Source organism: Tyto alba, unplaced genomic scaffold, assembly GCF_018691265.1.
Source record: "Tyto alba isolate M040663 unplaced genomic scaffold, T.alba_DEE_v4.0 Super-Scaffold_18, whole genome shotgun sequence".
Taxonomy (NCBI): Eukaryota; Metazoa; Chordata; class Aves; order Strigiformes; family Tytonidae; genus Tyto; species Tyto alba.
In genome coordinates, this window is record NW_024881280.1 from 21,365,142 (window position 1) to 21,392,986 (window position 27,845).

Below are 27,845 nucleotides of genomic sequence, written 5' to 3' on the forward strand. Positions count from 1 at the left end.
AAGTCATATCTCTTTGAGTTTATTTTGATTAGTAGTTTTAAGCTTAGTTTACACCATTTGCAGCATATGCCAGAATATCTTGCCTAGATAATATACAAGCTGAGGGAGGAACATGATCCCATTGTTGTCAAACACAGCTAGTAGCTTGCACACTGTGACTGCTATTTTAAGTTGCTGCTGGCATTGTCCTGCACGGAAAACAGTTTTCTCAGTGTTCTTGTGATCCACCTCCTAATACTGTACTTTCAAATTGAGTGTGAAAGATAAGATTTAATTTGATAAAGCATCCAGTGTATAATTTCTTTGTGATACTGGATAAAAATTATTTCAAATGACAAGATTTGGTTTGTCAGAGTTCACAAACACCCCAGTGCTACCACTTCTTTCTTAACACATAATACAGGTGAGACCCAAGAACTGACTAAAACCTTGCATGTATCTTCCAGATAAATTTCTCTCATGAGTCTTCTTTCATCATTAATAGCATGTGTGGATAGACCTGGCTAATACATTGATGACCTGTCCCCTTTGGGAGGACCTTGCCCCCCACAATCAAACTTGTGATGCCTAGCCCAAGATAAACTACATCTTTGAATCGGGAGAAGGTCCTAATGAGAAGGTACTTAAAACTCATTAAGACGTAGTACACTATGTTGGATCAAACACAGTAAAAGCTCTTTTGTTTCTGCTTCTCCTTGAAGGTTTCATCTATACCTGTATCCTACTGACTCACATTATATATCTTTGGCTTCTCTCTTTACAGTTTTCTTGTAAGAAAAATTCAGTTACTATGCAGTTACTCACAACAACGAAAGCTGGCAATCAGGTTGATGATCAGAAAGCTAATGACTGCTTTTCAGATTTTAGTGATACATGTTTCCACTCACTGTCTCGATTCAACAAATTAGGTGTAAAATTACAGCTCCACTTCCTAGCTTTTTCTGAAGATGTCTGGCCTAATAGCCACCATACTTGTGGTAGCTTCCGCTTTTCTGTGTGTTTCACAGATGTGATTCAATACCCAGATTCAGATTATTGATTTAAGTGCCCAGATTAAGTCCTAGGAAGCTGATGCCTGCATTTCTAAGATTTTCCTCTTCATGCGTGTGAGCTCCCATCTTCAATTATCCCTCCCTTTCCCAAACTGGAAAAGGAGATTTCACCATCTGTCAAGATTTGTGCTGGCCAGCATTTTTATTATAATTACTGTTAACACAGCCAATTTTTTTTCAGTACCAGCTTTCAATAGAATTGCCAGTTTCGAATTTTGCATTGTTGCCAACTGTTCCTGTTAATGGACTATGTCTCTTTCTAATTGTTCAAAAATACCACATACCAGCTGTTAGTTCTCACTTCCCCACTAAATTCAGAGCGGAGATGATGAGGATGGTGACAATCACCTTCTTAATGGCTGTTTTACTCTGATGAAGGGTGTAAGTCATTACCTGGAAAAAAAAAATAATAGCTTTGTAGGCACCTAATTCCTTCTTTCACTTATCTTAATAAATCTACAGACTGGCTCTCTGGTAGCTGACTGGATTCCTAGCTGGTATGTACACACAGTAAGACACAAATCTTTGCAAGTCCTCTAGTAAACCAGCCAGAATTTCATCATTCCCCTCTCCTTCTAGCACACATCTGGCCCTAGATAGCTGATTAAGATAGGTGTTGCCACTTTATACGTTAAGGGTTTATAGTTGATCTGAATAACTATATTTCTGGGAACAAATTATAAGCTGCTGCTAGCACTGTGCCACCATATATAGCTCCTGGAAATACCCTTTCTCTTAGCTTTTCTAGCACTCCATTTGGACAGTCAGGTAAACTTCAACGAATGCCTTTTTTATTTTTCTTTCTTCCCTCATTTTCAAGACAGTAGATGTTTGTATTGCTTTAGCTGGGCAATCCTCCCCTCTCCTGGCTACAAACAGAATAGAAGCAGCACGTAAAATCATGTATTACTAAAAAAAAAAATTGTCTGGCTTAATTCCCCATCCTGGCTGTTGTTTTCCACCATGGCATGGGAACTTTGATTTCCTACTGGAGCTTATTTTTAGCTCCCTTAGACCTAGTTCCAGCTGTTTGGATAGGAAATTACAACCAGGCCAAAGGTTTCCTGGTTTCCTGCCATTCCTTTCCCTGCAACTGTTTCCAGTAGTTTTTTTTCTAGTCCAGAGCATTTGATTTATGGAAAACTCTAATTCAGGATTGTTAGACATTTTTTATTTCTGGTTTCTTTTCCTCAAATCCATATGGATCTCTTAAGAGAAATTTCAGATCCAGTTTGTGAAATTCACTGTTTTTCTCTGGGGATGTCTCCAGCTCTTGTTTCAGGCCTTCTCCTAACTCCCTTCAGCCATCTGAGCATCAGACATCACTACTAGACTTTCGTCACATTAGCTCAAAGGAACACCAGCTTAAAAACTAGTTCCTTAGTAACCACCTTCCTAAATTTCTAGAACTATATGAACCAGCCCTCAGCCAAATTTTGGGGGTCCCGCCAGTTGTTTCTAAACACGGAAAAACCCGAGGGCAAGGCCGGCTGCTGTTGCCCCATTGAACAACCAGAGGCATCAAAAGCCCAGACCGCGGCTCCCTCGGCGGCCCCCGCCCCGCCGCTGCCCTCTGGCGGCGGCCCCGGCCCCGCGCCCGCCCGCCCGCATAGCGCATGCGCCGGGCGCGGAGCATGCGCAGCCACCTTCGCCGGCGGCCGCCCTGCCCCTTCCCCTGGTGCGGCCGGGCGGCCTGAGGAGCGCGTGGGCGGGAGCGGGGAGCTATCGCTTCGGCAAGGGCAGCTGCCTGCTCCGCCAGGTCTTCTGCGCCGCCATTCCGTTAGAAATCGTAGGCGTTTCCTGTCATATACTTAAAACGATAAAAATTGCTGTGCGTGGGGGGAAAGCATTCCACGTTCTCCTGGGTTCACAGGTAGCTACGAAGCCAGCGACAAACAGAAGAGATTGAGTTCGCTCAGTGAGGGATGGGAGATGGTTAATTTTGTCTAATATTTCTCTTTTTGTGTTTTTGGAGAAGAGGTGGCACACCTACGCACACTCCTCTTGCTGGAGATACTGGGAAATTAGTTGCTGTGGATACAGAGGTGTGGGAGAAGTGACTAACGTACACCGATGGTTACTGTGGGTGAGGTGGGCAGCTATTGCCATGGAGGTAGAAGTCCCTGGGGAAGCTCAGAACTTACTAACTGCCTCACAATATAACCTGCATAACATCCTTCCAGACTGTGGGAAGCTGGATCTCCCAACAGGAAGAACTACTGCCAGGAAAATGCAGCCTTAATGTTGTTGGATCAGCAGCACATCACGTCACTGAGACAAACAGTGCTTCTCCACAGCTCCTTCACCTGGCCCAGGCTTCAGAAGTGAGCCGGTGCTGTACAAGCCAGCTTACCTTCGTCCCAAAGATGCTGCCCACGCTTACCTGCAGGCCACAACCAACTGTCGGTGTCAGGACTCTCAAGGAACCCTGTCAGCCTTTCCTGTCCATGCATATGTCCCGAAGTGAAGCTCATCAGTCCTGCATAGCGAGGGGACAGTTGGGATGGCTTGCTCCAGCAAGTGTCACTTGTATTCATTCAGTACATTTCACATAGCATCATTAACGGCAGTTGGCAAACGAACATAAAACCACTGATTCTCAAAGCCAAAAAACCTATCCCAGCCCTGCACAAATTGCAGCATATCCGTTTAGTCCCTTCTCATGCCTGCTTTCAGTGGTTGCTGCCAGCTTTAGGGGACCAAGCTAAGCCTGATTTAATTTAAACCATATCACAGTACGTGAAACTGGGGAAGAAAGGGGTTCTGGCGGGGAGGTCGCTTTTCACGGGAACCTCTGTCCTCTGGAGCCCGAGAGGGAGGTGGCAGCCGCAAGGGACGCCTCGCCAGGATGCAAAGCTGCGGGGCAGTAGCGCGTCCTTCGCTGCTCCGGCAGAGAACGGCAACGGTCGGACCCCCGGGCCCGCTCACCCGGCTGGGCCACCTGTGAAGCACTCCTAACCCTGCCTGGTCGCGACGGAGCCCCTCAGTGGCGGGGGGCGCGGGGAGCCCCCGAGAGCGGCACCTCCCGCCTCCCCCGCCGGACGACAATTCCCAGAGTGCCCCGCGCGCGGGCCGAAGGAGCTTGCTGGCGGGGCTCGGCCAATGGGAGGGCGCGGGGAGCGGCGGGAGGGGTAGGCTGCGCAGGCGGGGAGGGGCGGGGCGGAGGGGCCGGCGGCAGCGGCGGAGCGGCGGCGGGAAGGGCTGTCCCCGGGCGCGGCGGCGGGGACGATGCCGGTCCATTCCCGGGAGAAGAAGGAGAACAACCACGATGAGATGGAGGTGGACTACGGGGAGAACGAGGGCAGCAGCTCCGAGGAGGAGGAGACCGAGAGCTCGTCCGTGTCCGAGGAGGGGGACAGCTCAGGTACTGCGGCCGCCCGCAGGGCAGCGCCGCTGAGGGGGCGCCGCGGCCGTGCCCTCGGCGCCCGGGGCGCTGCACCGAGGAGAGGCCGGTTCCGCCTCCCCGCCCTCGGTGGCCGCCGGTGCCCACCCCCGCCGTGACCCCGCCCCCGCTCCGGCCCGGCCCGGCCCGGCGCAGCCTGTGCCCCGGGCCGCCGGCCGGGACCGAGGGACGTGGCGGGGCGCCTGGGCAGGGAAGCTCCGCTTCGCCCCGGGCCTCCGGCTCGGGAGGCGGCTGGCACTCGGGCTTGGCGGACCGGGCCGCTCCGTGCAGGTGCTGGGGGTCGTCCCCGGCTGGGCTTGAGTGCGTGGCCCGCGGAGCGGGTGCTGGCTAAGGTCTGCGCTTGCCGGCTCGGCACTCATGCATACATGCGTACGTATATGTACGTGTGCACGCACGGGCACAAAATACAGGCATACGTGTGTGTACACAAATATACGTATGTATTTCCTCGTTTACAAATCCGGAATTTCAATTAGGTGTTTTGAAGCCCGTCTCTGATGGGGCATAGGAAGCCTTGTCAGTAGCATTGGCCTTTTCTGCAAAGCATTTCAACATCTGCTGTGTTGAAAGTCCCTTTTCGTATAACTTCCTATGGACTGTACATTTTGATTTATACTAGTAGGTGAAATCCATCTTTAGAAGGATTACTTTATGTTCCGTTTCCACTGTGTTAAAAGAAGGTTATTATCAGTTCAAACTTCCCTTCTAATTACTAGGGGTAAATTATAAAATGGCCACTTACTGGAAAACATACAGATCATCACATGTGTGTACTGCTGCTGTGGAATCACTGGGGCTCCATAAGTAAGCTCCATAAGCAGAATCTCACCGGAAGGGCTAACTGAAAAGCAGCAGCTGTGTTCAGTGCTAGCTGTGGTCCTGATGTGTGTTTCTGGCAGCTTAAGTGGTTTAGAGTGGTCTGCTGGGATCCTGTCCCATGCCTGTACTAGCACATTGCCTTGTGGGATGAGTGCTGAGCTTGGCACAGTGGAAGGAGTGGGATGCCATGATCTAGATAAATAAGGCAGCTGTGAAATTATATTTTTACATATGTTGGCTTGTGATTGATTTATCTCTGTGTGTTAAAGTCCCCAGCGTACAGTTAATTCTTCATTTTTGTTGAAGCCTTGCTATGGTGGCTCCATGAGGACTTGTGGAGCTTGCCCTTGTCTGGGCTGTTCATGGGCCAGCAAGGTGTTGGAGACCCACAGGTGTGGTACAGAGACAGCCAAGCTGATTCTGCAGAAGTAGAGTGAAGACTCTACAAGTGCTGGGAAAATATGGCAGCCATACTGGGAGAGAGTCGAGTCATGCCCTTAGACCTTGATCTGAGTTAATACTCTGCACCAGAGTTGCTCCCCCAGTAGAGGCCTTCGTTAATCCACAAATCCAGGTAATCTGCCCATGGTTTATACAGAGCTTTCTGTGTTTTTTTGACTGGTTAGTTGTTTCTTTTTTTCGTGTCTTCTTCCCCATTCTCACATGCCTTTGAGGTAGCAAGTATTGCTGATTGAACCCCGTTTTACAAGTCAGGCTGCTGGTCCGTGGCTGTCCACCTGTATCGAATTGCTGGCTGCCACTGTCCTGCCTCTCATCCTTATCCATCTCTCCCAGTGTGCTGTGCTTTCCTGTCCCCTTTCTTGCACTGCCTTTAATGCTTGTTGGACCTTTGTATGCTAAACTGTCAGAAAAATAATCCATTAAAAAGGTAGCTAGTGAAAATGTCTCAGTGAAGAATCTGATATGTAAATGGGAGGCACCGGGGACTATTTAAGTCAGTGGCTAGAAAGACTGCAGCCCAATAGTAGCAGAAGTCATAAATTGCAATTTTGTGAGAATATATAAACACCTCCAACTTGAATCAGTTAACTGGACACTTACACATTTTTGTGAATTTGGGACTAATGATTTGCATGGGTTTAGATAAGAGGTCTCCTGGAGCAGGGTGTTCTTTAGTTCAAGGCTGTTCCCTCATCTGAGGGAAGATCTTGCTTCTCTTGTCTAATGCAATGCTACACAGGAGATCTCTTCAATCAATGAACTGTGGACCACATCCAGGTATGGGCTTGAAAGAGTTAGCAAAATTATTGTAAACATAGTGATTTTATTTGTGTCTGTATTAACAAATGATTTGGCAAAATAAGAACAGAAAATAAGTATTTCTGATAGTGCTGAGGCCCCTACATCTCCAAAGTAGTTGGGGTTTATTTCAGATTATGTAGCCTGTACTGAATATATTTGGTTGGAAGCTTCATGAAGGACAAGTGATTGTTTCAAACCCTTGTGTTCTCCATAGATGTTGGAACACATCTGACAAGTACCTGAAATGAAGCTTTGGGTTTAACTTGATAGGAAAATAACTTGGTTTGTGTTCACCAAAACTGCTGCAAACTGACCCAGTGACTGATGCTGGACCAGTCATGGGAGTGGCTTTAAAGCTGTGCCGTACTGAAACTTGAAGGTGCACACTGCTCTTGTAAACGGTTGGGCTGTTGTAGGTGGAGAGTGGATTGATACAATTACATATCTGCTGCTGAGGAAGGCTGATCAGTCTTTTCTTACCCTTCTCTCAAAGTGATTCTGCTGAAAAACAAGGACAGAAAAATGTGCTAAAACTGTCTTGGGTTGTTCTGATGAAACCTAAATTAGGCAGCATGCATGTGTGCTGGTGGTTATGCTGGAAAAAGGTGAAATTGAGTGAGGGTACCAGTGCAAGCAGCTGGAGGTAATAATGTTTTAAGTTGAAAAAGCATATCTGATTATGTCCTTGTTTGCACAGCAACCTGCTTTGTTCCCTTCAGATGTGACTTACCAAAGCGTGCTTCAGTTCTTTCAGTATCAGAATTGTACATGGGCTAAAAAGGGAACACTGTATTTTGTATAAGAAATTAATGGAGATGGCTTTTAAAGAATTTCTGATACATAAAGTTTGTTACATCTTTCAGGGGAAAACAGTGTAAAGGAGGAATGTACAAGCTTATTAGGTAGTAGGTGGGTGAGACATAGTGTTGAGAAGGACTCCTTGGTGGGGTCCAGGAGCAGCACTGCAACAATAACTACTACTTAGCCCATTTTAGCCTTCCAGTTTGTACTGTAGCTAGATGCCACCTGAGAATGCCCTTTCTTAATCTCCTTTTCTAGCTAATCTATATGTCTAAAAAAAATGTAATTTTCTATGTGAGGAAGAGAGCTTGGTATAATGGATGTAAACTTAACTCTTTCCTCCAACTCCCTGGCTCTGGTGAAGAGAGAATTGTCTCTGTTAGTTCCAGTTTTGAGGTTTGCTGTTTTTTAAAACTTGCCTTTGCTCCCATTTGTAGTTGTGCTAATTGATAGTTTTAAAGAAAACTTTTAAGTTTACGTGTCCTCAAAGACACTTTGGTTGATCTTTATTGAAGGCAAATAATTCTGTTGTTTTGCCCTTGTTTTGGTTTCTTCTGGGATTAGGGGGGGAGGAAGGAGAAATTATCTTTTAAGTGAATGTAGTCTGTGAATGTTTCTTTAAAACAATACAAGAAGCTCTCCAGATAATTTCTATTGCATTCCACAGAGAAATGCTTTTAAGGGAGCACTTAAAAAGTGATGATTACAGGAAATTACATGCTTGTCTCAGTGTCTTGACAAATACGAACGTACTCCATGGAAGCGTATTGCTCCTACAGACATGAGATGATTAGCACTGCAAGAAATAAGTCTTAATTAAAATTAGTAATAACAAGAAAAAAAGGAAAGGATTTTTTTTTTGTTAATTTTGTCATTTGCTTTGCTTGCATTTATATTTTTTTTTTTTTTTCCCCTGTAGATGCCTGAGAATATGGAAGGTGCAGTTAGAAGAAGCATAACTTGCCCTTGAAAGTGGACACTGTTTCTATTCTGTTCCTTTTGATGTTATGTGTTTAGTATAGGGTATTTTATTGACCAGGATGTAGAATAGCATATTAGAGATGAATAAAAAACCCGCAAGTTATGCTCACTATCCCAGATGAGAATTTGGCCATTTTTTAGAGCACTTTATGTAGGCCACAGCTTATTAAAAAAAGCTATTTTAGGCAGTGTTACATTTTAAGTACTGTGGGGTTTTTTGTCTTTAAACCAGGCTGCCCTAGTTACTGAGTTGGACTGCTTGAAAATAGTAGGAAAAGAATGACTGTGACTTTGAAAGTGTTTAAAAATACCCTAAATAATTTGTGCAGTATGAAACTTTATGGGAAATCTGAAGTATTGAGATGGGATGGGCCTATTAGCAAGTGTTTTAATAGGAAATGAAGAATCTTCCGCCTCCAGTGATGTCAGTTTTTAACTGGAAAGCCATGAGATTTGATCCTAAAACCTCTTACTATTTCAGTACTGCATATTCCCCAATCTGTATGTTGTTTAAGGCCATGAGGAAGAACTTCCATAACTGAGGAATTAAAGATATTTTAGCACTCTGAAAATCTTTGTTTTCTAAGTCTTACTGGAGGCAGAATAAAGGTGAAACAGTTGAAGGGTGATTTAGCATGTGAATTGCCATACAGTATGAATGATAACTAGAATGCAGACTTCTAGGGAGGAAGTCAAAGACTTTTCAGGTAGCTGAGGGGATATTGGAGAGCACTATGTGTTATTTCAATACCTACAAGTCAGCTGTGTCCTCAGATACCAACGCATTATAATTTCCTTGCAACACAAGTTTAAAATGCAAGATGCAGTCCTCTTGCTCTCTAAAGAGTGGGTGTTACACTGATCCTTAGCCGGGGTTACAGTTCTAATCTGTTTTATTTGATTTATAGTCCCTAAACATACATAAACAATAACATCCATGTTTATTTAAAGAAAAGCTTCTGAGTGAATTTCGTACTAAAACACACTTAGAACCAAAAGCATAGCTGAATGCATCTGAAACACATGTTTGAGTGTGAGAATGAAGTGGGAGAACTATCAGTATCCTCGTGCTTGTTCCTTCTAATTTTAAAGAAGCTTTATTTTTATAGCACATAAATACTTCAGACAACTCTTCAAGTAATATGACTGCCACATTCCTTAAATCTGTCCAAGTTGAGAGTTGCCCAATCAATTTTGGCTTGAATATTATGTTGGATGGCCAAATAAAACTTTGTTCTTTAATCTGATTTTCAGCCTTATTCTGGGATTCAGGATCGGCCTTACTTATGAGAACAATTTTAAAATAAAATAGTATCTCTTCAGAGCCTGATACTGTCTTCCCCCACCCTCCCCAGGGTGCTAAGCATTCAGTGTATTTTTTTGAAGTTCTGTCTTTAAATTTTATTGCTCTGTTTTCAAATATTTCAGGTTATATCATGTTTTCAAACTTAATACATGCTGTCTTTTTTGCTTGTACTAACTGTAATGTGACAAACTGCAATAGGTCTTTGATTAAGACTCATAGGTACCATTGTAATACAGATTAATTCTGCTCCACTGCCTGCTAATTTTCATATCCAGGCAGAGAGGACTAGTGTAGTTTTCAGTCTTAAGTGCTTGTAATGATTTCAGGAGGAAGCTACGTGCAGAAAATGTCATACTTTGAGACGTGCTGGTATAAGGTCTGAGTTAATCAGATCCTCCAAAGAAGCTATGCTGGCCCTGAAGCTACTTTCACCTCATCACCTTTGCAAATTGCCATACTCTTTTTACAAAACAGTAGGGATGAAGGCTTGCATGCCGCTTTCTGTAGTTGGTGTAGGAGACAGCATATAGCACTTAAACATGTCTGTTGGAAAAATGTGAGTGAGGAAGAAGCAAAAGGCTCAGAGTTGTTTATAGTCTAGAAGAGTGAGTCCAGGCTGTCTCTGCTTGGTTCAGGATCCTTTCTGTCAGGGGTTAGGATTTTTCTTCTCAGAGTAACTGCTTAGGTAGATATGGCCTCCTTAGGACAGCCCCTTCTCTCAAACGCCTGGCCTGTTTGCACAAATTCAGCCTGGGCTCCTGACTGCATGGCCATATTGGTCAGTTCTGCCATAACTGTAGAGAGCTAATCCCTGGAGATACTGCTGCTATAAAGCAGTTTCAGGACATCTCTAACTTCTGAATATGGCTTAACAAAGCCTTTTTTTTTTTCTTCTGGGAAGGGTGGGAAAGAGTCAAGAATTTTGTAGCTTAATTTTTCTGTTTCCTAGCCTAAGAAAAAGCAGTGGAGATTAATAACTGATTTAGTAACATGTCTCTATGGTAAGTGGCAAAATTTTTGGCCAAAAAGTGGGTATTTATTATACTTTACATTTACGTTCACTAGGTAAATTAAGAAAAAATTCAGGAATGTAAATTAAAACAAAAAGTGTAGAAAGAGTTTAATGTTAATTACTCTTGCTGCATAAAAGCATATAAAGTCAAGTTTCTGCAGAATTCTAGACTTTGCAGGTTAAGAAGTCTTTAATTAGAAATGAAGTAATTTTGAATGGTCATTAAGATGAACTACAGATATTTCTACATTAATATTTCAGCCTCAAAGAAATCTCGCTATTGAACAGGATGAAACCTGTTTTCAAAACCAAGTGTTACTTTTTTTTTTTTTAAATGGATATTAATAAAACAAAACCTTGAATTTTATGTGGCGTGTAACATTGAGCTGTGCTTGCTTTACAGGGATTGCTTTTGCTCATGCTAACTCAGGATACACTTGAATTTTTAGTGGTCGCTAGTAACCCTTAATGCTTTGGGGTGCCTCTCATTTGGTGTGATACACAGTGTCAGTTTTTCCGTTTCATGCATTCTTAGGTACACTTTGTATTTTCAGTCATGAAATTTACCCTCTTGAAGTCTTACAGTTATGTTGTTTCCTGTTTTGAAGAAGAAAAATTGTTTATGGTGTTTCCTCTAGAGTTATATTCAAGTTTCTTACTTTGTAGTTTATACAGGAAATGATTTCTCATATTCTGCTATAAGATAAAAATGTAATGGATAATCTATTCATGGCTAAAATTCAGGCTTGCTTCAAGTTCGCTAGAAACAAAATATCCAGTTTATTTGGTTATACATTGCATTGTTAAAAATAAATTACCTTTTTTTTTTTATTCTTAGAAATGGATGATGAGGACTGTGAAAGAAGAAGAATGGAGTGTTTAGATGAAATGTCCAATCTTGAAAAGCAATTTACAGACCTTAAAGATCAGTAAGTATTTTAATGTTTTAAGTGCCTTCTTTGAAGATCCATTCCGTGATAATGTGTGCAGCTGGTGTGGATGCTACTTTTGGAGAAGATTAAGAATTGGGAGTTCTGAAATTATTTGCAAGGAGTTGCTTCAGAATACTTCTATGTATTTATTTATTTATTTTCTGTTCGCTGTAAGAATGGTTTTGAAGTGTTGTTGCTATGAAGGGCTGGTGTGGGTCTATTTCTATTGCATCAAAATCCTTAGCAGAAACAAGGAATTGTGATGTTAGGGGAACCTGTGATTTTATTTATTTATTTACTCGAGATCTTTCTCATCCTTTTATATATAATGTGGGACAGACCCAAGTGCTATCTTTGCTAAGTAAGAAATTAGGGTTTTTTTGCAGCATATCACAGCAGTTTTTATAGTCGGTACCAATGAAAGTTTCTTGTGGCTACTGCATACCAGATACCAATAATAAACCAAATGAAAATACTGTTAGCTCTCTGTCAGTAATTTGCCATAATTTCTATATAAGTAGTAAAGACCTAGTAAGTAGAAAAGATGAAACTAATAGCCACAGTTACTCAAAAGTGAATTTCATATGTATCAGACACAGTCTTTTGTATGTATTTTAAGTTGGCTATTTTTGCATGTGCCCAGACAAGTTAGATGCATCTGTTCTACTTTAAACCGGTGGTAATTTGCCGGCTAACTTAATCAGGTACCTTACAAGTGAAGCTTTGAGGAGACCTTGTTTATTCTTGGGCATATATTTTAATTGAATATCTAGTTGTCATTACATTTCAGGTGCGTGTTTATATTGTGCAATAGTTCTTTCTACCACAGAACTGAAACATATAACTTGCTTTGCCTAACAGGACACTGAGGCCTATCTAATAGAGGCTGGAAAAAATTTCCCAATGAGCAATTTCTTGCTGCAGTGTCTAGAGAAGACTGTCTTGCTGTTTTTCTTTGGGCTGAGCATAGAGCAGCCTGGGAAATGCAGCCAACTGATGAGTATTGGAGCCAGTTGGTACCGGCTGGTTTGGCATTTGGAAAACTGCTAGCTCTAAGTTCCGTCCTGCTGTTACATCTGTTGGACAGCTTGGGTAACTGAAAACAGTTTGTGGAAACAAACCTTTAAGGAGTGACTATGAAGGAGGGTGGTCCTGGGAGGAAGGAAACAGGTATTTTGGGGGCTTTAGGGATTGTGAAGGGTGTTAGGGAGGTGGTAAGACTGCGGTCTATGAGGTGGAAGGCATTGTGTGGACACTGGTTGATTGGGAGATTGGGTTGTTTGTAGGGGCTAGAAGAACTGGGCTGGTGGAAATACTGGGAAAGGAGCATTAGAATGATGGAATAAGGACTATAGGGAGGAGCAGCCATGAGTTGGGAGATAATAAAGTTGGGAAATAAGAAAAACATGCACAAACAATGGGATGTTTAGTCACAACCCATAGCAGAGGTGATGAAGTGATTGCATCTGTCTCCTCTTCCTTTTTAGGGAAACTGAATTTGAATGTTGTGAGATAAGTAGAATTTACAGTGGTTGATCGCAGTTACCCATTTCAGGCAAATCCCTGAAAGTACTGGATAAAGTTTTAGTCCATCAGATGTCACATGGTACCAAGTGCTGGCAGCACCCAGTCGATAGCTGCTTGATCTGATGTAGCTGGAACTTGGTGCTGTGTAATCAAACGTTAGTGACCCACCCAGTCATGTGCGCTGTGCACCCCTGCTTGTGTTCTGGCTAAATAATTCTGCTGTAGCTCTACGTTAACCATCATGTGCATAGCATGCTCACCAAGGACTGAGCCCAGCAAATTGGGTTTTGATCGGCTGCTGGCTGTGTCAGTTGACTGCAGGACAGATTGCGTGTATCATGCTCTAACAGTTTGCTGGCGAAGAGGAGGGGAGTGATCACTGACTATTGCTAGGTTAGGTACACATGCCTGAACTGTGGAGTTGTCATCAAAGTAAAATAATGAGCAGGCTGAAGCAGATGAACTGAAAGAATTTCTCAAGGAGGTTTTGATGTATCCATATACACAAACTTTCTCCTGTGTAATTAATTACGTAACCTATGCACTTTGAACAAGAAGCAGCATCCTTGTCCCAAAGACATCTGTTATATCTGTATAAACAGATATAACAGAGACATGTTTATCTGCGTGAACAGATAACATCTGATGTGTTCTTAACACATACAACAGAGTTGTGTATGTTTGCCTTAATTCTACAGCTTTTGATTGTGAGGTGCAAGGTAAAAAATGAGAACGGGAAAAGTTGGTTATATTGATGATTCCACCATTGAACACCATATTTAAATTAACAGTTAATAAGAGTGGAGCTTTATTGTGATTGAAATACTTATAATTGATAGTACATTAAATTCTTCAAAATGCAAGCAGATTTGTTCATTGTATGCCAGTAAATATCAGCTTTTATAGAAGGAATGAATTTTAGTTAACGTAAAAATATTTTAAATACACTTCGTTTTGGCAGGAATGTAAGATGTCAGTTACAAATTATCCCATGATATTTGTGATAATGTGTGATATGTGGATTTTCACAGTAGATGAAATGAGGGTTGCTTCAATAAGTGCATGCCTCTCTTTTTTCCTTGGTTTATGGTAGGGTGGGAGCAGATATGTGAAAATAAAAGTGAATGGGCATTTCTATCCACAAAATGGATCTTTCTTTTCCATGATATATAAGCCATATTGTTCTTACCTACTGTAGTACCCCTTCCTGTCCTCTTCCATGTTCATTCACCTCGTACTCCATCTTAATTCTATTAACAGCTGTGCATTTTTTTTCTTAGAGATAGAGATACAGTTTATTTTAGCTTTACTTTCTACACTTCTGATTGTCTGCATGTGTTTTCCAGAAAGGCTTAATAGACGTGAGGAATATTATTTAAAATTAAAATATGTATTGGAAAATGGTAACAAATCTTAACTTTGCTTCAGTGGGTGCTCCATAACATTAACAAAGAGATGCAGAATAGTTATTTTAAAAATATTTATTCTAACTTGTGTTTGCTTTTAATAGAAATTTAAAAGTATGTATTGTATTTTTTTTTTTAAGACTTTACAAAGAGAGATTAAGCCAAGTGGATGCAAAACTACAAGAGGTCATAGCTGGAAAAGCACCTGAATATTTAGAACCATTGGCCGCTTTACAAGAAAATATGCAAATCCGAACCAAGGTGGCAGGTAGGCATGTAAAATGAGTATTGCTGTTTCAACAGTATAAACTTGCTATGCATTTTAAGGTTAATCTTCTTTTTCCTTTAGAATTGTTAAAGGAGTGTGTTTTGAAGTTAGAAATACTGTGGCACAGTTTTAAATGTAAAATGATTTTCAAGTAAAAATGAATTGTTTCATACCTCTATGCATATAAGTTGCCTGATAACATCACACTTTTTTTATATTTCATTTAATGGCTGACTGTAGTAAGTACAAAATTACTGAATTAAAAACACTAATAATTTTTATTAGTCAGAAGATTTGGGATCAAGTCTGCACTCTGGTCACTGTTGAAACGATGAGATACGTAGGCGCTATCTCATGAAGTGCTTGCCAGATCATTTTAGATGATCATGTTTTTCCTGCTCTTCTAGTCTGTGTCTGTTCCTCTCTTCTGCTCCTATCCTCCTGTTCCATCTGGGGAAGGAGGAAAACTCTTGTCCTTAGCAGCTTTTATCTAAGCTGCGTTTTAATAATTAAAACTAATGTTTAGATAGGTTTTTATGCTCATAGTTACCTACTTCTGGGATACAACCATATAGTCATATGGAACTATGGTATTCTAAAAAGGCAAAGTTCTGTACTTTCCTATTGTAACTTCTTTTCATGTTATAGCTCCATTCCTTTAGGAGTAATTCAGCTGTCTGAGGGTTACCCAAGACAGGCTGTCAGAGAGCCAAAAGGCAGACAGTTGTGATCTCTCTAGCAAGACATACTATGCCAGAGTCTTTCCTAAGAAATTCAGCAGAAGTGTGGTGCAAGCAAACTGAAAAATGGCAAGCCTGCTTATAATTTTCATATTACTAGTGCTTCTTCAGTGCTACTTTGTGTGTTTTCATCAGTACTTTTAAATTCAGGCTATGAAGAGAATTTGTAATCTTTTGGTCTATTGCATTTCCCTCCCTCCTGATCTTCTCCATAATGCTTTTCCTCAGCTGGTAACCGAGAATTTGAGGGTTTTAAGATCCTAACCCAGACTTACTTGACTAGTCCTAAATAGCCCATTTGGGCTTGGCAGAAGGTTTGCCAGGTGAACTTGCAGAAGGTTTGATATAAAAGCAGCCTTAATCCAGGCTTTTGATTTTCAGTTTTAAATGTGACTGTCTGTCAGTGCTTTCACGTAGGTGGGTATGGATTGGCAGGATATTAAAGATTCTCCTGATTTGTCTTCAGCAGCACTGGAGATCATGTTCCAACATAAAAAGAGCCCAGGGTAAAAACTACAAAGTTTCCTTGAAATTGAGACTAGAAATCAGGATTTTTTTTTTCTTTTGTCCTCAACTGAATGAGATTGAAAAAATTATTCCAGAGAAAGCAAGAAACTGCAAAACAGGCTTATTTGCTCTTACTGTTTGAGAGCCTTTTCAGAAGTAGGTACTAGCAGGACTTGAGCTACAGCAGGTAAACCCTGAGGACCTACTACTCAAGAGAAGGGAGAAAAGGGTTAAACAAAAGCAGCTAAACTATGTTTAGCTAAAATTTGGATATATCTGTGGTAGAAAAGAAACTTGTGTTCCTCTACTTTACAAGGCACTGTGCGCTGTTCACACAAAATGTGGATCTTGACTATTTTAGCAAGTCAGGAATATAACTGTTTCTGCTAGAAATATTCATACCTATACTGCTCGATTTCAGGCAAATAAGCAGTGAATATAAATTGGTAGACCTAGATATGCCAGTCAGCCATAAATTAAGGAATAAAAAAAAAAAAGCCAGCATAACATACTGATGTAAGAAAATAATGTTTTGAACCCTAGATCAAGTTATTTCAGAGCAGAAAGATGATTGACATACTACTTTGCAGTTTATTTTTCAGTGGAATTGCCAGTAACAGTATTGTTCCTTTTGTACTGTCTTAATTTATAGTCAGCTGAATTCTAAGAGAAACTAGGTTTGGGTTCTTCAGTTGCTAGACAGCACCAGCATGTGTGTAAACTTAGCTCCTTAAGATGGTAATCTGGAACAATTTAAGTATTTAGTGTTGAATGCATTGAATATATTAAATCAAGTTCTATCCATACTTGCCAGATATTACATTTCAGATACCTTTCAGATTTTTTTTCAGCTGTCTGTTTAGTAGACACATTTTTGGAAATGTATAAGAAATGCTCCTAATACTCAGAAGCAGCATTCTTTGTATCTCAAAGTAGCTATTTCTATGAATGGAAAAGAGTCTTGATAATTGTCGTGATTTATTAAGGTCATGCATTATGAAATAAGCCTTATTCAAAATATTAATATGTAAAAGCTTATTCTTTAGTTCAATTTTCTAGGTATTTAAAAACCCCAAAACATTACTTAAAACTCAAATTAGAAAATAGAAGAGGCCATTTAGTACTTTATGGATTTGAAAATTGAGGATATCCAGGATTATTTGATCAGAAATATGAGATAGACCTATTTTGTAGAGTTAGCATGACTGCTGGTGTAATTTGTTGACTGATAGGGGAAAAAGTTAAAATAGCATTAATTTTTCCTCAGGCCTTCTAAATTACAGGATTACTTATTCTTATTCTTACTCTTTAAAGCATCCAGCCACTCTAAGTGTCTGATACAATGTATATATATTTTTCAGTATGTAAATGTTTTGGGACTTGCAGACAGTCTTAAAAGAATTCTGAAATCAGATATTAGCTAAAGAAAATAATATTGCTGTAATTTGTCTGATTACAGGTATCTATAGAGAGCTTTGTCTGGAATCTGTGAAGAACAAGTATGAATGTGAAATTCAAGCCTCTCGACAGCACTGTGAGGTTGTGCAAGCTATTTTGCATGGATAGCTAATCTCATCTAACTTTACTGTGTCATGCTTTCCAAGTTCAGTGCATGTTTTTATTCTTGTTGTTATTTGCTATTTGAATGCAGTTGCTCTGTGTTATCTAAGCCTACAGAAGAGGTTATTCAAAGCATATAAAAATTAGCTTTATATTATTTTGGCTTTGCATATAAATATAGCTAAGGTTTCTTATTTTTCATTAACAGGTTCCTATAATAGATTTGCTCATGATTTTTTTACCTTTGTTATAAAAAAAGATTACCAAGAACAGTAACTAAAATGTCTGACATAATTTTAGCAAAAAGCACCTTACATTTTAGCAACAACAATAATAATAATAATGCCTTTTTAAGATGCCTTGGACAGTTAGTGATAGAGTTGTCATTTGCAAAGCAGTTACAGGAAAAATATATTTATCTTCTTGAACATAAACGTTCCTGTTTAAGCATTTAAATGCTGGATATCATAGTATAAATACTCAAGTTCATTTTTCTTCAATGCTGTAACGTAGCTGCTTAGATCCTGAGGTTTGCATCACAGTACTCCTCAGCCCCCTGTTAGAGTTGCTTAAAGCTGTTTTCTTCTGAGTGGTTCACCATATTCCTGAAGTCCATGGCTCCTACTATGCCAATAAAGCAAGAATGTGCATGCGTACTTTTTAAAAAAATTACCATCCAGTAGCAGTCTTTTGGGGGAAAAGCTCTTTAAAGTCAGCAGTGCTGCTTGTAAAATAACTGTCCCAGAGGAATATAATCATTCAGGAAGAATGCCTCTGATGCCTGTAACAGCTTTTCACACCTTATTTGTCAGCAAGTGCTTGAAAAGGGATGTCTAAACACAAACACAGTTTCATTTTAAAATGGTCTCAGAACAGATAACACTCATTTGCCATTTCAGGCATATGTAAGAGACTTCCGCCTTTTCAATTCCACTGGGACTTTTTTTTTCTTTTTTTTTTTTTTTTAATAATTGGGGGTTGAAAAATATATGTAGAGAGGTCTTTGGAATTTAAACACTTTGTAAGTTGAAGGGAATGGCAAATACGACAGACATTTAGTAGAACAGGGTTCTTTGTTTTCGTCTCTTCAGCTATTTTGCTTCATGCCAGCATACTAGCTTGAACATTGGTAAAGGTAAGTTTCTGTTAGTATGCTGTGCTATGGGCTGGAGCAGCTGAGGTTGTGTATATGAAAAGTGTTAATGATACACCTAACACCGAATGTATTATGTTAATCTACTTGCATCAGAAATTGCCTTTTAAAAGGACAAACTAACTCACTTTTCTGAAGCGGTGCTTTAAAAGTGTTTCTCACAGCTTTATGGCAGACAATTTTGCTTTCACAGCTACCTAGATTATTTTACGTGTTCAATAAATTCTTTCTTCTGTGGGAAGGTATTTTTCAGATCTATGAAAATAGACATTTATAAATACTGTGGTAATAGGTGGTAATTCTCTATAAATGTCTGGAGGTTTATTAATATTGGAAGCAGCTTAATAAAAAGCTTTATGCAAACATGAGCTTTTCTGATTTGTAATGGAAGATGGCATAGACGTCACTACTTTACAGTTACTCATTGTGAATAAATCTTTGCTATCCAAAAGGAAAATACTGTATTTGTGTCAAAATACCAACAGTTATTATAGAGGTCTAGCTGTATGCTTTTATATACTTAGTTATTCTTGGTACTGATATTTGATAACTAGATTTACACTTACGCCAAGTGAGCATGTTGTCTTTAAGGAGCTGGGATCTCATGCTAAGAAAGTGGTTAATATCACATGCTTTATGGCTTCTGAAAAATTTTCACTTAAAGCTGCTTTTTACCTTCATTCTACTGAGAGTTTAAATTGCTGTCATATATATTTAGATGATAGAACTTAGTCATGTAAAAATGTGTAATTTCTTGCTTTTTTAGAGTGAAAAGCTTCTGTTGTACGATACTGTACAAAGTGAACTAGAAGAGAAGATTAGAAGACTTGAAGAAGACAGGCATAGCATTGACATTACATCAGGTGAATGGAAATTAAAAGTTGTTGGGGTCTTGTTTGTTTGTTTGGTGTTGCTATTTTGTTGGGGTTGTTTTTTTGCTCTTCTGGTAGCTACTGATTAGTTAACTGTACACATGTGTGTTGTCACTGTTGACAGTCAACAGTGTGTCTGGTGAGTTTCAGGTTACCCAGTAGAATGCTATTCAGCTGTAGACTTTGAGCAGGGAGTTGAATTTAAGCTTAAAACAAACTTTGGTCTAGTAATGGTCAGTGTCCCTTGTGTGTTTTGAGAGTATTAATATATGATTACATAATTATGTAAAACCTTCTCCTGTTCAGAAACAGAGTGTCACCTGAAGATTTTTCATTTTTAGACAATGTTTTCTGCTGTAAAAAGAGAGAAACATGTAAATGTTTCTGATTATTAGAATATTCTTACTATGTCTTTTTAGAATTATGGAATGATGAGCTACAGTCCAGGAAGAAAAGGAAGGATCCATTTAGTCCAGATAAGAAGAAACCTGTTGTTGTATCAGATATCCTTTTACTGAAATCATTGTTCTTTCTAGTAGTTTTTACTGTTTTATAGCTAATCTTACTACATTTGTCATTAATAACAAGTTGAAGTGATAATGCATCCTCAAAATTGTTTTTTGCGTGGCAGATGTTATTCTAATTCAGACTAGAGAAACCATGTAGGCACATCCCATTATGAAAATTGAAATTAAGATTTTCTTATCTAACTACAAGTTTCATATAGAGAATATTTCTAAAAGCTGATTTTTATAACTCTTCAAAAAATTGAGCTACAAGGCCAAAGTGGAAAAAAGTTGGGTATTATGTTCGCAAAGAATAACTTGACTTGCGTAACTTCTCCTGCATAGCTTTGCTTCTCATACTGGGACATCTTTACCTCAATTTATTACTTCTTAACAATTCCATAGACTGTAGAACCCTCTCTAATTAAAAGTTTAAAATTCCAAGAATTGAGATAGCTGGGGAGGGTTATTTGTAGGTTTGGGGTTCCTGTAGAGCATAGTATTTAAGAATTTTGCATTGGTGACTTCATCATAGCTGTTGACAAGCATGCAGTGCAGCTCAAACTTTTTAAGTATAACACCTAAGAGATGGTATCTTCTTTCTCCAGAGAAAGAAGGAGATGCCTTTGCAAACTGAGTGTTCTCTCTACTCCTACCCCCAGCCTAATGTTTTTATCGGATAGAGAGGTGATGGTTTAGAAATTGCCAGAATAATGGAGACTGTAAAAGAGACCAACTTCTAAGTATAGATATTATATGGTATAAAGGCCATTTTTTACTGCTAAGCTGCTGCAGAAAATCCTGCTACTTTCACAGGGTTTTGTAGCATTAGAAGAAGGTGGGAAGGAAGAAGTTTCTGAAAAAACTGTCATCATTGAGACATCCACCTTCAAGATGGTTGATTTACTGGAACATGTCCCAGATGGATGGTTTGTCCTAATAACAACTGTTCTTTCATTAGTATGTGTCATAAATTGAGTTTAGTAGAGATTTTTTTAGCTAGTGCTTAGAAGCCAAGTGGTATTAATCAATGCAGGTACAAGTGGCTTCATTAGTTTCTTAAGTCCTTTTAGCAATGTCAGTGCCAGGTTGGGTAAAAATTGTATTTTCTTTAGTTTTCGGTCATCTTTGTCTTCAGGACGTACATATAAATAGTATCAGATTCTGTCAATTATGAGCTACCTTCCCATTTTAGAATATATTTCAAATAGAAAATACTAATGTGCCATTAGGTTTAAAACTCCAGCAATTTTGGGCAATTCGTAAGGGTGAAAATCCTTTCAGTTGTGAACTAAATTAATTTGCTCTTTTTGCTTATGACTTTAAAATTGTGAACTTGTCAATTTGTACAGATCTGTGTAAAGCAAATACCTAAAAATTTTATATGGCTTTTGTTTTGTAATTCTTTGCTATTTAGAGGAAAACAAATTTGAAAATGGCTAAAGATTCTTAAAATTTCTTAAAGTGTACTTCTAGGTTGCATAATTCAGGATACATATATATTTGCTGAGCTTTCATTTCACATAGGTATTTTTTGTGTGAAAGACTGGCAGAACAGAGCTCTTAGTATCTTTTTACAAGCATTAGAATATTTTTATTATTGGTGTTTAAAATTAGAGTTTTCCCTAACTTTTCCACGCCCCTATATAGTTTATATGTTACAAGACCTTGATATACTTGAAGACTGGACAACAATAAGGAAGGTAAGATGAAAGAATGAGTGCTAGTGGCTGTGGTCTTTGTTTGAGTTCTTGTCTAGTTCTTCTGTCTCTTAAAAATATGTAAATGTGTTTCTTATATTATCAGAACTCTAAATAGATTTTTATTTCTTCAGTAGTCATCTAATAATTCCAGTTCAAGCTGTGTTATTGCTACTTTTTCTGATTCTACCCACATCATGCAGAGGAATCTGATAAAGTGGTGGAAGGGGTTATCTCTAAAATGGGTAGTCTGTAATTTTCTGTGATACTGTGAGCCTAAAGCTTGTGTCAGGAGGATATCCTTTCTCATAGTCTAGAATAATTTGGTAGAAACTATGATAGGATAGTTTGATAGGAATTTTTTTTAAATTGAGATTATTTTTTTTAAATATATATAGTATGATATGTTTTCATATGATAAATAGTTTATTTTATGAAGATTTCTATGCCTTAACCTCTCCTTATATATATTTTTTTTTATATATATATATATATAAGTGAAACAACATGTTTTTCCCAGATTATAAGAGAATCAGGCCTTACAGGAAAAGAAATTCGTTTGACTAATTGATATATTTGAAAAAAATAAATCCAGCTTTTAGGTACAGAGTGTCTTTTCAGACCTTTGGCATATCATTAAAGTAACTTGAATGCCTTGCTCCTGCAGTCAGAAAATTTCCCCCAGTACCCCAGTTCTTCCCAGCTTATATAGCAAACTACTTAGGTGAATTCAAAAACCCGATGGGAAATGTCTTTGAGTCAGTTTCCATCCTGCTTTATTCTTGTACATATTTCCTAAGCAAGAAATAAAATGTGATGGATGCCTTTGTGAAAACTTGTCTGACTTTTCCTATGCATCAGAGGAACAGACACAAAATAGCTTTCCCTGTAGTGTAACTTGATTTTAAACAGTAGCAACAAACCTAAAGTCTACTGGGGATTTTGCCTTTTCTGGAAATAACTTAAGAAAAAATGAAAAGGCAAACAACAAACCCCAAAAAACTCAGAGTATTCTTTTGAAACCTACTTTAATACTGTGTGATCTACAGTTCACATGAGATAAAATTTGTGAGTTTGAGTATAAAATATAAATCAAAAGAGTATGTTGTACATATAGCATTTTTTTTTTTTCAGAATGAGTTGATGTAATTTTTTATTTTCCTAACAGAATTACATAACAGCAATTTTGAGGATTTACTTTAGAAAAATCTGAGTTATTTGAAAACAAAACTTACTAAAGAAGGTGATTTTTTTTTCACCCTCAACACGCTGTTTTATTTAGTTACCAAATCACCACTGAACACACTTTTATTTTAATTTTGTTCTGACTATGGTTTTTGCATGTAAAAGCAAGTATCCTGAGCTACACTGCACATAACTTCACAATTAAAGCTGGTAGTCAAGAAAAAAAGACCGGGCTTGCTGACTAACTTAGTTTTCTTTTGTGTTTCAAGGCAATGGCCACGCTGGGGCCACACAGAGTAAAGCCAGAACGTAAGTAAACATTGTCTGGTTTCACAAGACAGAACTTGCTGTGTGCAGCAATGCAAACGCATTTAGGCAGATCGTATTTATTTTATTTTAGCCCTGTTATAGTGATGGAGGATGGGGTGAGGTGGCTGGAAGATGTGGTTTTGTCTTTCCTCTTTCTCATGTGCTGATACTTGTAGATTGAATGATGATGATTATGTTGACACCTGAATTCTAGAAAATTATCAACAAAAACTTAGACTTCTAAAAGTGGGTTAGACCAATTAATATTTGCAAGCTATGCTACTGTTTGCACAAGATGAGGCAGGAAACTGAGAGCATCTGAACCTTAGGAGTGCATTCTAAAGGATGCTCGCATTCACTGCAAGCTACAACCCTGAAAAAGTAGAGCCTATGGGAAAGGAGTGGTAGCTGATATTTGGCGCTGAAGTGAGAAGCACATTAATGCTAGGTAAAATTGAATACCTGGAGGTGATGAGTAAGGAGGAACAGGAAGAGGCGGCAAGCAGGTGGTGTATTTCTTTAGCCATGCGTTACTACTTGCATGTTGTGGTAGTGTGCTGATGAAGAGGTTTCACGTTCTGCCATTTGAAGTCTTCCCTATATTGCATTACTCGATTCGTGAAAATTCATACCACACACATGAGGGCTATGGGGAAGACAGCTTCTATCTGAAAATGGAAATAAAACTTTTAATTTTTCTGACTGGAAATAAGGTATCTTGCTTCCAATTTTCTTGCATTGTTGCAATTTGTAAGGAAGAGGCTACTTTTGATAATGGAAAAAATGTGTATTCTATGTAAATAACTTGATGAAAGTGTATTTAAACATCTAACTGACTTCTGCTAAGTCATATAAAGTTACTTTTATTGACCATTTTAGCACCTGTCAAATTAGAAAAGCATCTACATAGTGCTAGATCTGAAGAAGGAAGACTCTATTATGATGGAGAGTGGTATGGACGTGGACAGACGATATGCATTGATAAGAAAGATGAATGTCCTACAAGGTAAAGTTTACTCAGTTTATGCATGTCTGTACATTCATGCTAAGCAATAGATAGGATGATGGCATTGAAGAATAAGGCTTATTTTGAAATCCTGTCACCTGAGTAACATTTGTTAGCTCACCTTGGAAGACAGGCATTATCAAAGAAGATTGATCACTGGACTTCTGAGAGGCTAGTAAAGGTTGGACCTCACTGAAGGTAATGAGATGCTTGTCAGGTTAGGATCTCACTAGCAATTTAAGCTCTTACTAGTTTCTTAATAGCATATGGGTAAGTTTTTTTTAGTATCTTGGGGTTTTGTTGCTTTGAGAATCTGATCTGTTGGCCCACCCAAAAATACTTAATTATGGAAAACCACTTTATACCATTAAAGATAAGCTTTGTTTTCAGTTGATTAATGCTCTGAAAAAAAAGAGTTGGAACTTTATGCTATTTCCTGCTCTTAACAAAGGTTCTACCTGGGAACGGTTGGAATATTAGAGTGCAAATTTGGTTGAATATTTAAGATATCTAAATGTATTTTCTCTGTATGGGTAATATTTGTAAAGTCTAAAAGGTGGGTATATTTCAAACAATATTTAAATTTAAATGTATGTCTCACCTTTTACTGAACGAGGCAAATCAATCTAAGCACAGTGTTGATTAAATATGCATGCCTACCCAAGAAAATTAACTTCCCTAAAGCAGTATTTCGCTGTAAAACTGTGTTTCTTTTCTTCCCTGTATATGCTGAGGGAAAACAGATTTTCATGATTTTGGTGTTTGTTCAGGGCTGAAACAGGAAGGTATTTTAGTAAACTATGTATTTTTTTCTGAAATTAAAAAAAATCTGGATTAGTTTAGCAGAACATAGCAGTTGCACTGGGCCAAAAAAAAAATCTTTGTATCCAGTGTCTGACAAAAGCCAAGAGTTGATGCTTAACAGGGCAAGTGTGCAATGAAGCTTTCCCAGCCTCTCAAGATTTCATCAAGTTTTAAGGCTGAAGAGTTTCCTGGAGGGAGTTTTGTGACACTCAGTAATTGATAGATCTTTCTTCCATTAACTGTTTTAATCTGTGGTTTTGAGTCTTTTTTTGTCATCAATTCTACTTGAAAAAAATGGTTTTTTTCCTAGGGTGTATGGGGAGGGAGTAGTGTTTACTATTTGTATTAAAGTTTACCACAAGGAACATAAAAGGAGGGTTCATATAAGAATGATTCAGTAAATTAGACTTCGACTTTATTTCTTATGGTCTTGGTATAATGACTAACAGTTGAATACTTTCTGCTTCAAATTTTGGGCTTCATTCTGTTTAACTTTTTTCAAAATACTTTTTATTCAAAGTAATTTCTGGGTATGTGTTTAGACAGATCTATTTTTACCATGGGTAGTCTATTGTTGTGTCTTCTAAGGGTGATTATTGTTCTTTCAAACAATTAAAATACTTTTACATGTTGAGAGGTTTCTCATAGGAGAAGAAAATGGATAGATGGCTGAAAAACTAACTACCTTCACAAAAGACACATGCAGTTATCAAAGAATTCTGTTAAAACTATCCAACGGAGCCAGTATATTTTGGGCTTAGCATTTACAACTTATGCATATTTTCATTTACTGTATGGAAATGTTTTGAGGTTATTTATTAGCTTATAAAGTTTCTAAATTCATCCTGTTTTTCTTCCCCTGACCCTTCTTCCCTCATTTTTTTTTAGTGCCATAATTACAACAATTAACCATGATGAAGTTTGGTTTAAAAGACCAGATGGAAGCAAGTCCAAGCTATATATTTCTCAGCTACAGAAAGGAAAATATTCAATAAAGCATAACCACAACTGACTGTTGCTAACCAGATATGAAACAAGCGGTATTGCCATGCTTGATGTGCCATGGGGTGAAAGTTGTATTTAATAGTGTTTTGTATTCCTTATAAATTTACAGCAGTATCTGATGTGTATTTGTAGTGCTGTATGTAAACTTCATATGGATGGCCTTCAGAAACCTGAGGATATTAAATCATGTTGACAGACATTTTACCTCTAAATTGGGTCCAGTGCCTAAGATATGAAGTATGCTCTTCAAGTATAATGGCTCAGAACTTCTCATATTTGTAAAATGGAAAAATAAAATATTTTTTTTTTCCATTGGTGACCAGTTGGTGTGATAAAAATGATAACCATAATTACCAGCAACTCACTTCGTTTTCAGTGAACATGTCATGCTTCTCTTGTGGATGTAAATTTAGACTGTTCAGCTGTTGCTTTTGAATGGATTGTTAACATGCATAAGTATTCTTTTATCCGAAGTGAACCCATTTATTAAAATTATTGCCCTCGACAGCTCTGCTATTACTGATTGTGTTATATTTTGTAAGGTTTACTAGATTGCTTGTAATGAGATAAAGCCAATATTTTGAACTACATTTTTTGAGGAGCACTTTTCTTGTTTAGGACTCTATCCTATAGCAAACAAATCATTGGTGATTTTTTAATTCTTCCCCTGGTTGTCAGCAAAATTTATGCATAAAGTAGACACTGTTGCTCCAACCTGTGTTACATGTAGCCCACAAAGAAGGACTGCGGGGATGGTTATGTAAATACTGTTGCATGCTCTGCTTGTTTGGTCCACACTTGTATGAAATACCATGAATCTTCTTTTTTTTTTTTTTTTTAAAGGAAAATATTTCCTCAGAAACCATATATCTGGGAAAATTTACACTGACTTTTTCACCAAACACTATTTTCCAGATTTCTGTACCCTACTTCATCTTACTGTATACCAGAATTGTTTCATGCAGCTTAGAAAACTGAATTTCTCTTAAATTTTACTGTTTAAGCCACGGAGAAAAGTCCTTAAATCCCTGATGTTACTGTGATGTGCTTGGATGATCTAGAATGATAGATGGGATTGCTGAAGAATTATTAATGCGTTAGTTATGTGCACTTTAATCTCCACTTACGATGGTTCCTCTTGGAGAAAGAAAGCATCCATTTGCTTTAAATGATCACAGCAAATAAGTATTTTTATTGTAACATATAAATGTTTTATTCCTATATTAATTGTCTGTTCTAGTGCAGAGTGGTAACTACTTTCCAAATGCCAAATCAGTTTCTGCCGAGTGATAATTTTCTACAATTGTATGACGTTATTAATCAAATGTACATAAAGTATCAATTGACATGTTGGCTTTTAACAATATGAACTGTATGTATACAGTTGTTTGATAAACTTTTTGTAATAAAATATTCGTATTTTTTAACTTAGTGTATAAATAAATGATCTGTGGTAGTGGACATCTTTTATGTTGTTTTCCTCTTTGGTTTTCTAGTCTTGTTGGAATTGCTGATATACCAAATGCTGAAGGGAAATCTATTTAAGTTTTCAGAAGGCCTACGTTTTTTTAAAGACCTTTGACTTGCACTTTCTTTCTTCTGAGTTTTGAGAGTTTGTAAGTTTAGATTTTGTTTGGTTTTACAATTTTTTTCTTTAATATTTTGTAGAAGCACTATTCTGTGTTGTTTAGAAATCAAATATAAACACTATTAAGAAACTCTTAGCTA

General features: G+C 38.4%; 1 protein-coding gene across 1 annotated transcript; it reads left to right on the forward strand.

Moving 5' to 3' along the window:
• Positions 1-4,209: 4,209 nt before the first annotated feature.
• Positions 4,210-27,578, forward strand: BRMS1L (BRMS1 like transcriptional repressor). Its single transcript, XM_042791215.1, has 10 exons — positions 4,210-4,416; positions 11,476-11,566; positions 14,643-14,770; positions 17,477-17,556; positions 19,497-19,593; positions 20,022-20,105; positions 21,747-21,811; positions 23,263-23,302; positions 24,182-24,308; positions 26,001-27,578. Exons 1-10 carry the CDS (start codon positions 4,281-4,283, stop codon positions 26,122-26,124), a joined length of 972 nt encoding a protein of 323 aa, XP_042647149.1. The 5' UTR covers positions 4,210-4,280; the 3' UTR covers positions 26,125-27,578.
• The last annotated feature ends 267 nt before the right edge of the window (positions 27,579-27,845 follow it).

Excerpts from the sequence above, each read along its gene's own strand:
- BRMS1L (XM_042791215.1), top strand. The coding sequence starts at position 4,281 with ATGCCGGTCCATTCCCGGGAGAAGAAGGAGAACAACCACGATGAGATG. Across the intron at positions 14,771-17,476 it reads AATCCGAACCAAGGTGGCAG|GTATCTATAGAGAGCTTTGT; the intron begins GTAGGCATGTAA and ends GTCTGATTACAG. Across the intron at positions 21,812-23,262 it reads ACTGGACAACAATAAGGAAG|GCAATGGCCACGCTGGGGCC; the intron begins GTAAGATGAAAG and ends TTGTGTTTCAAG.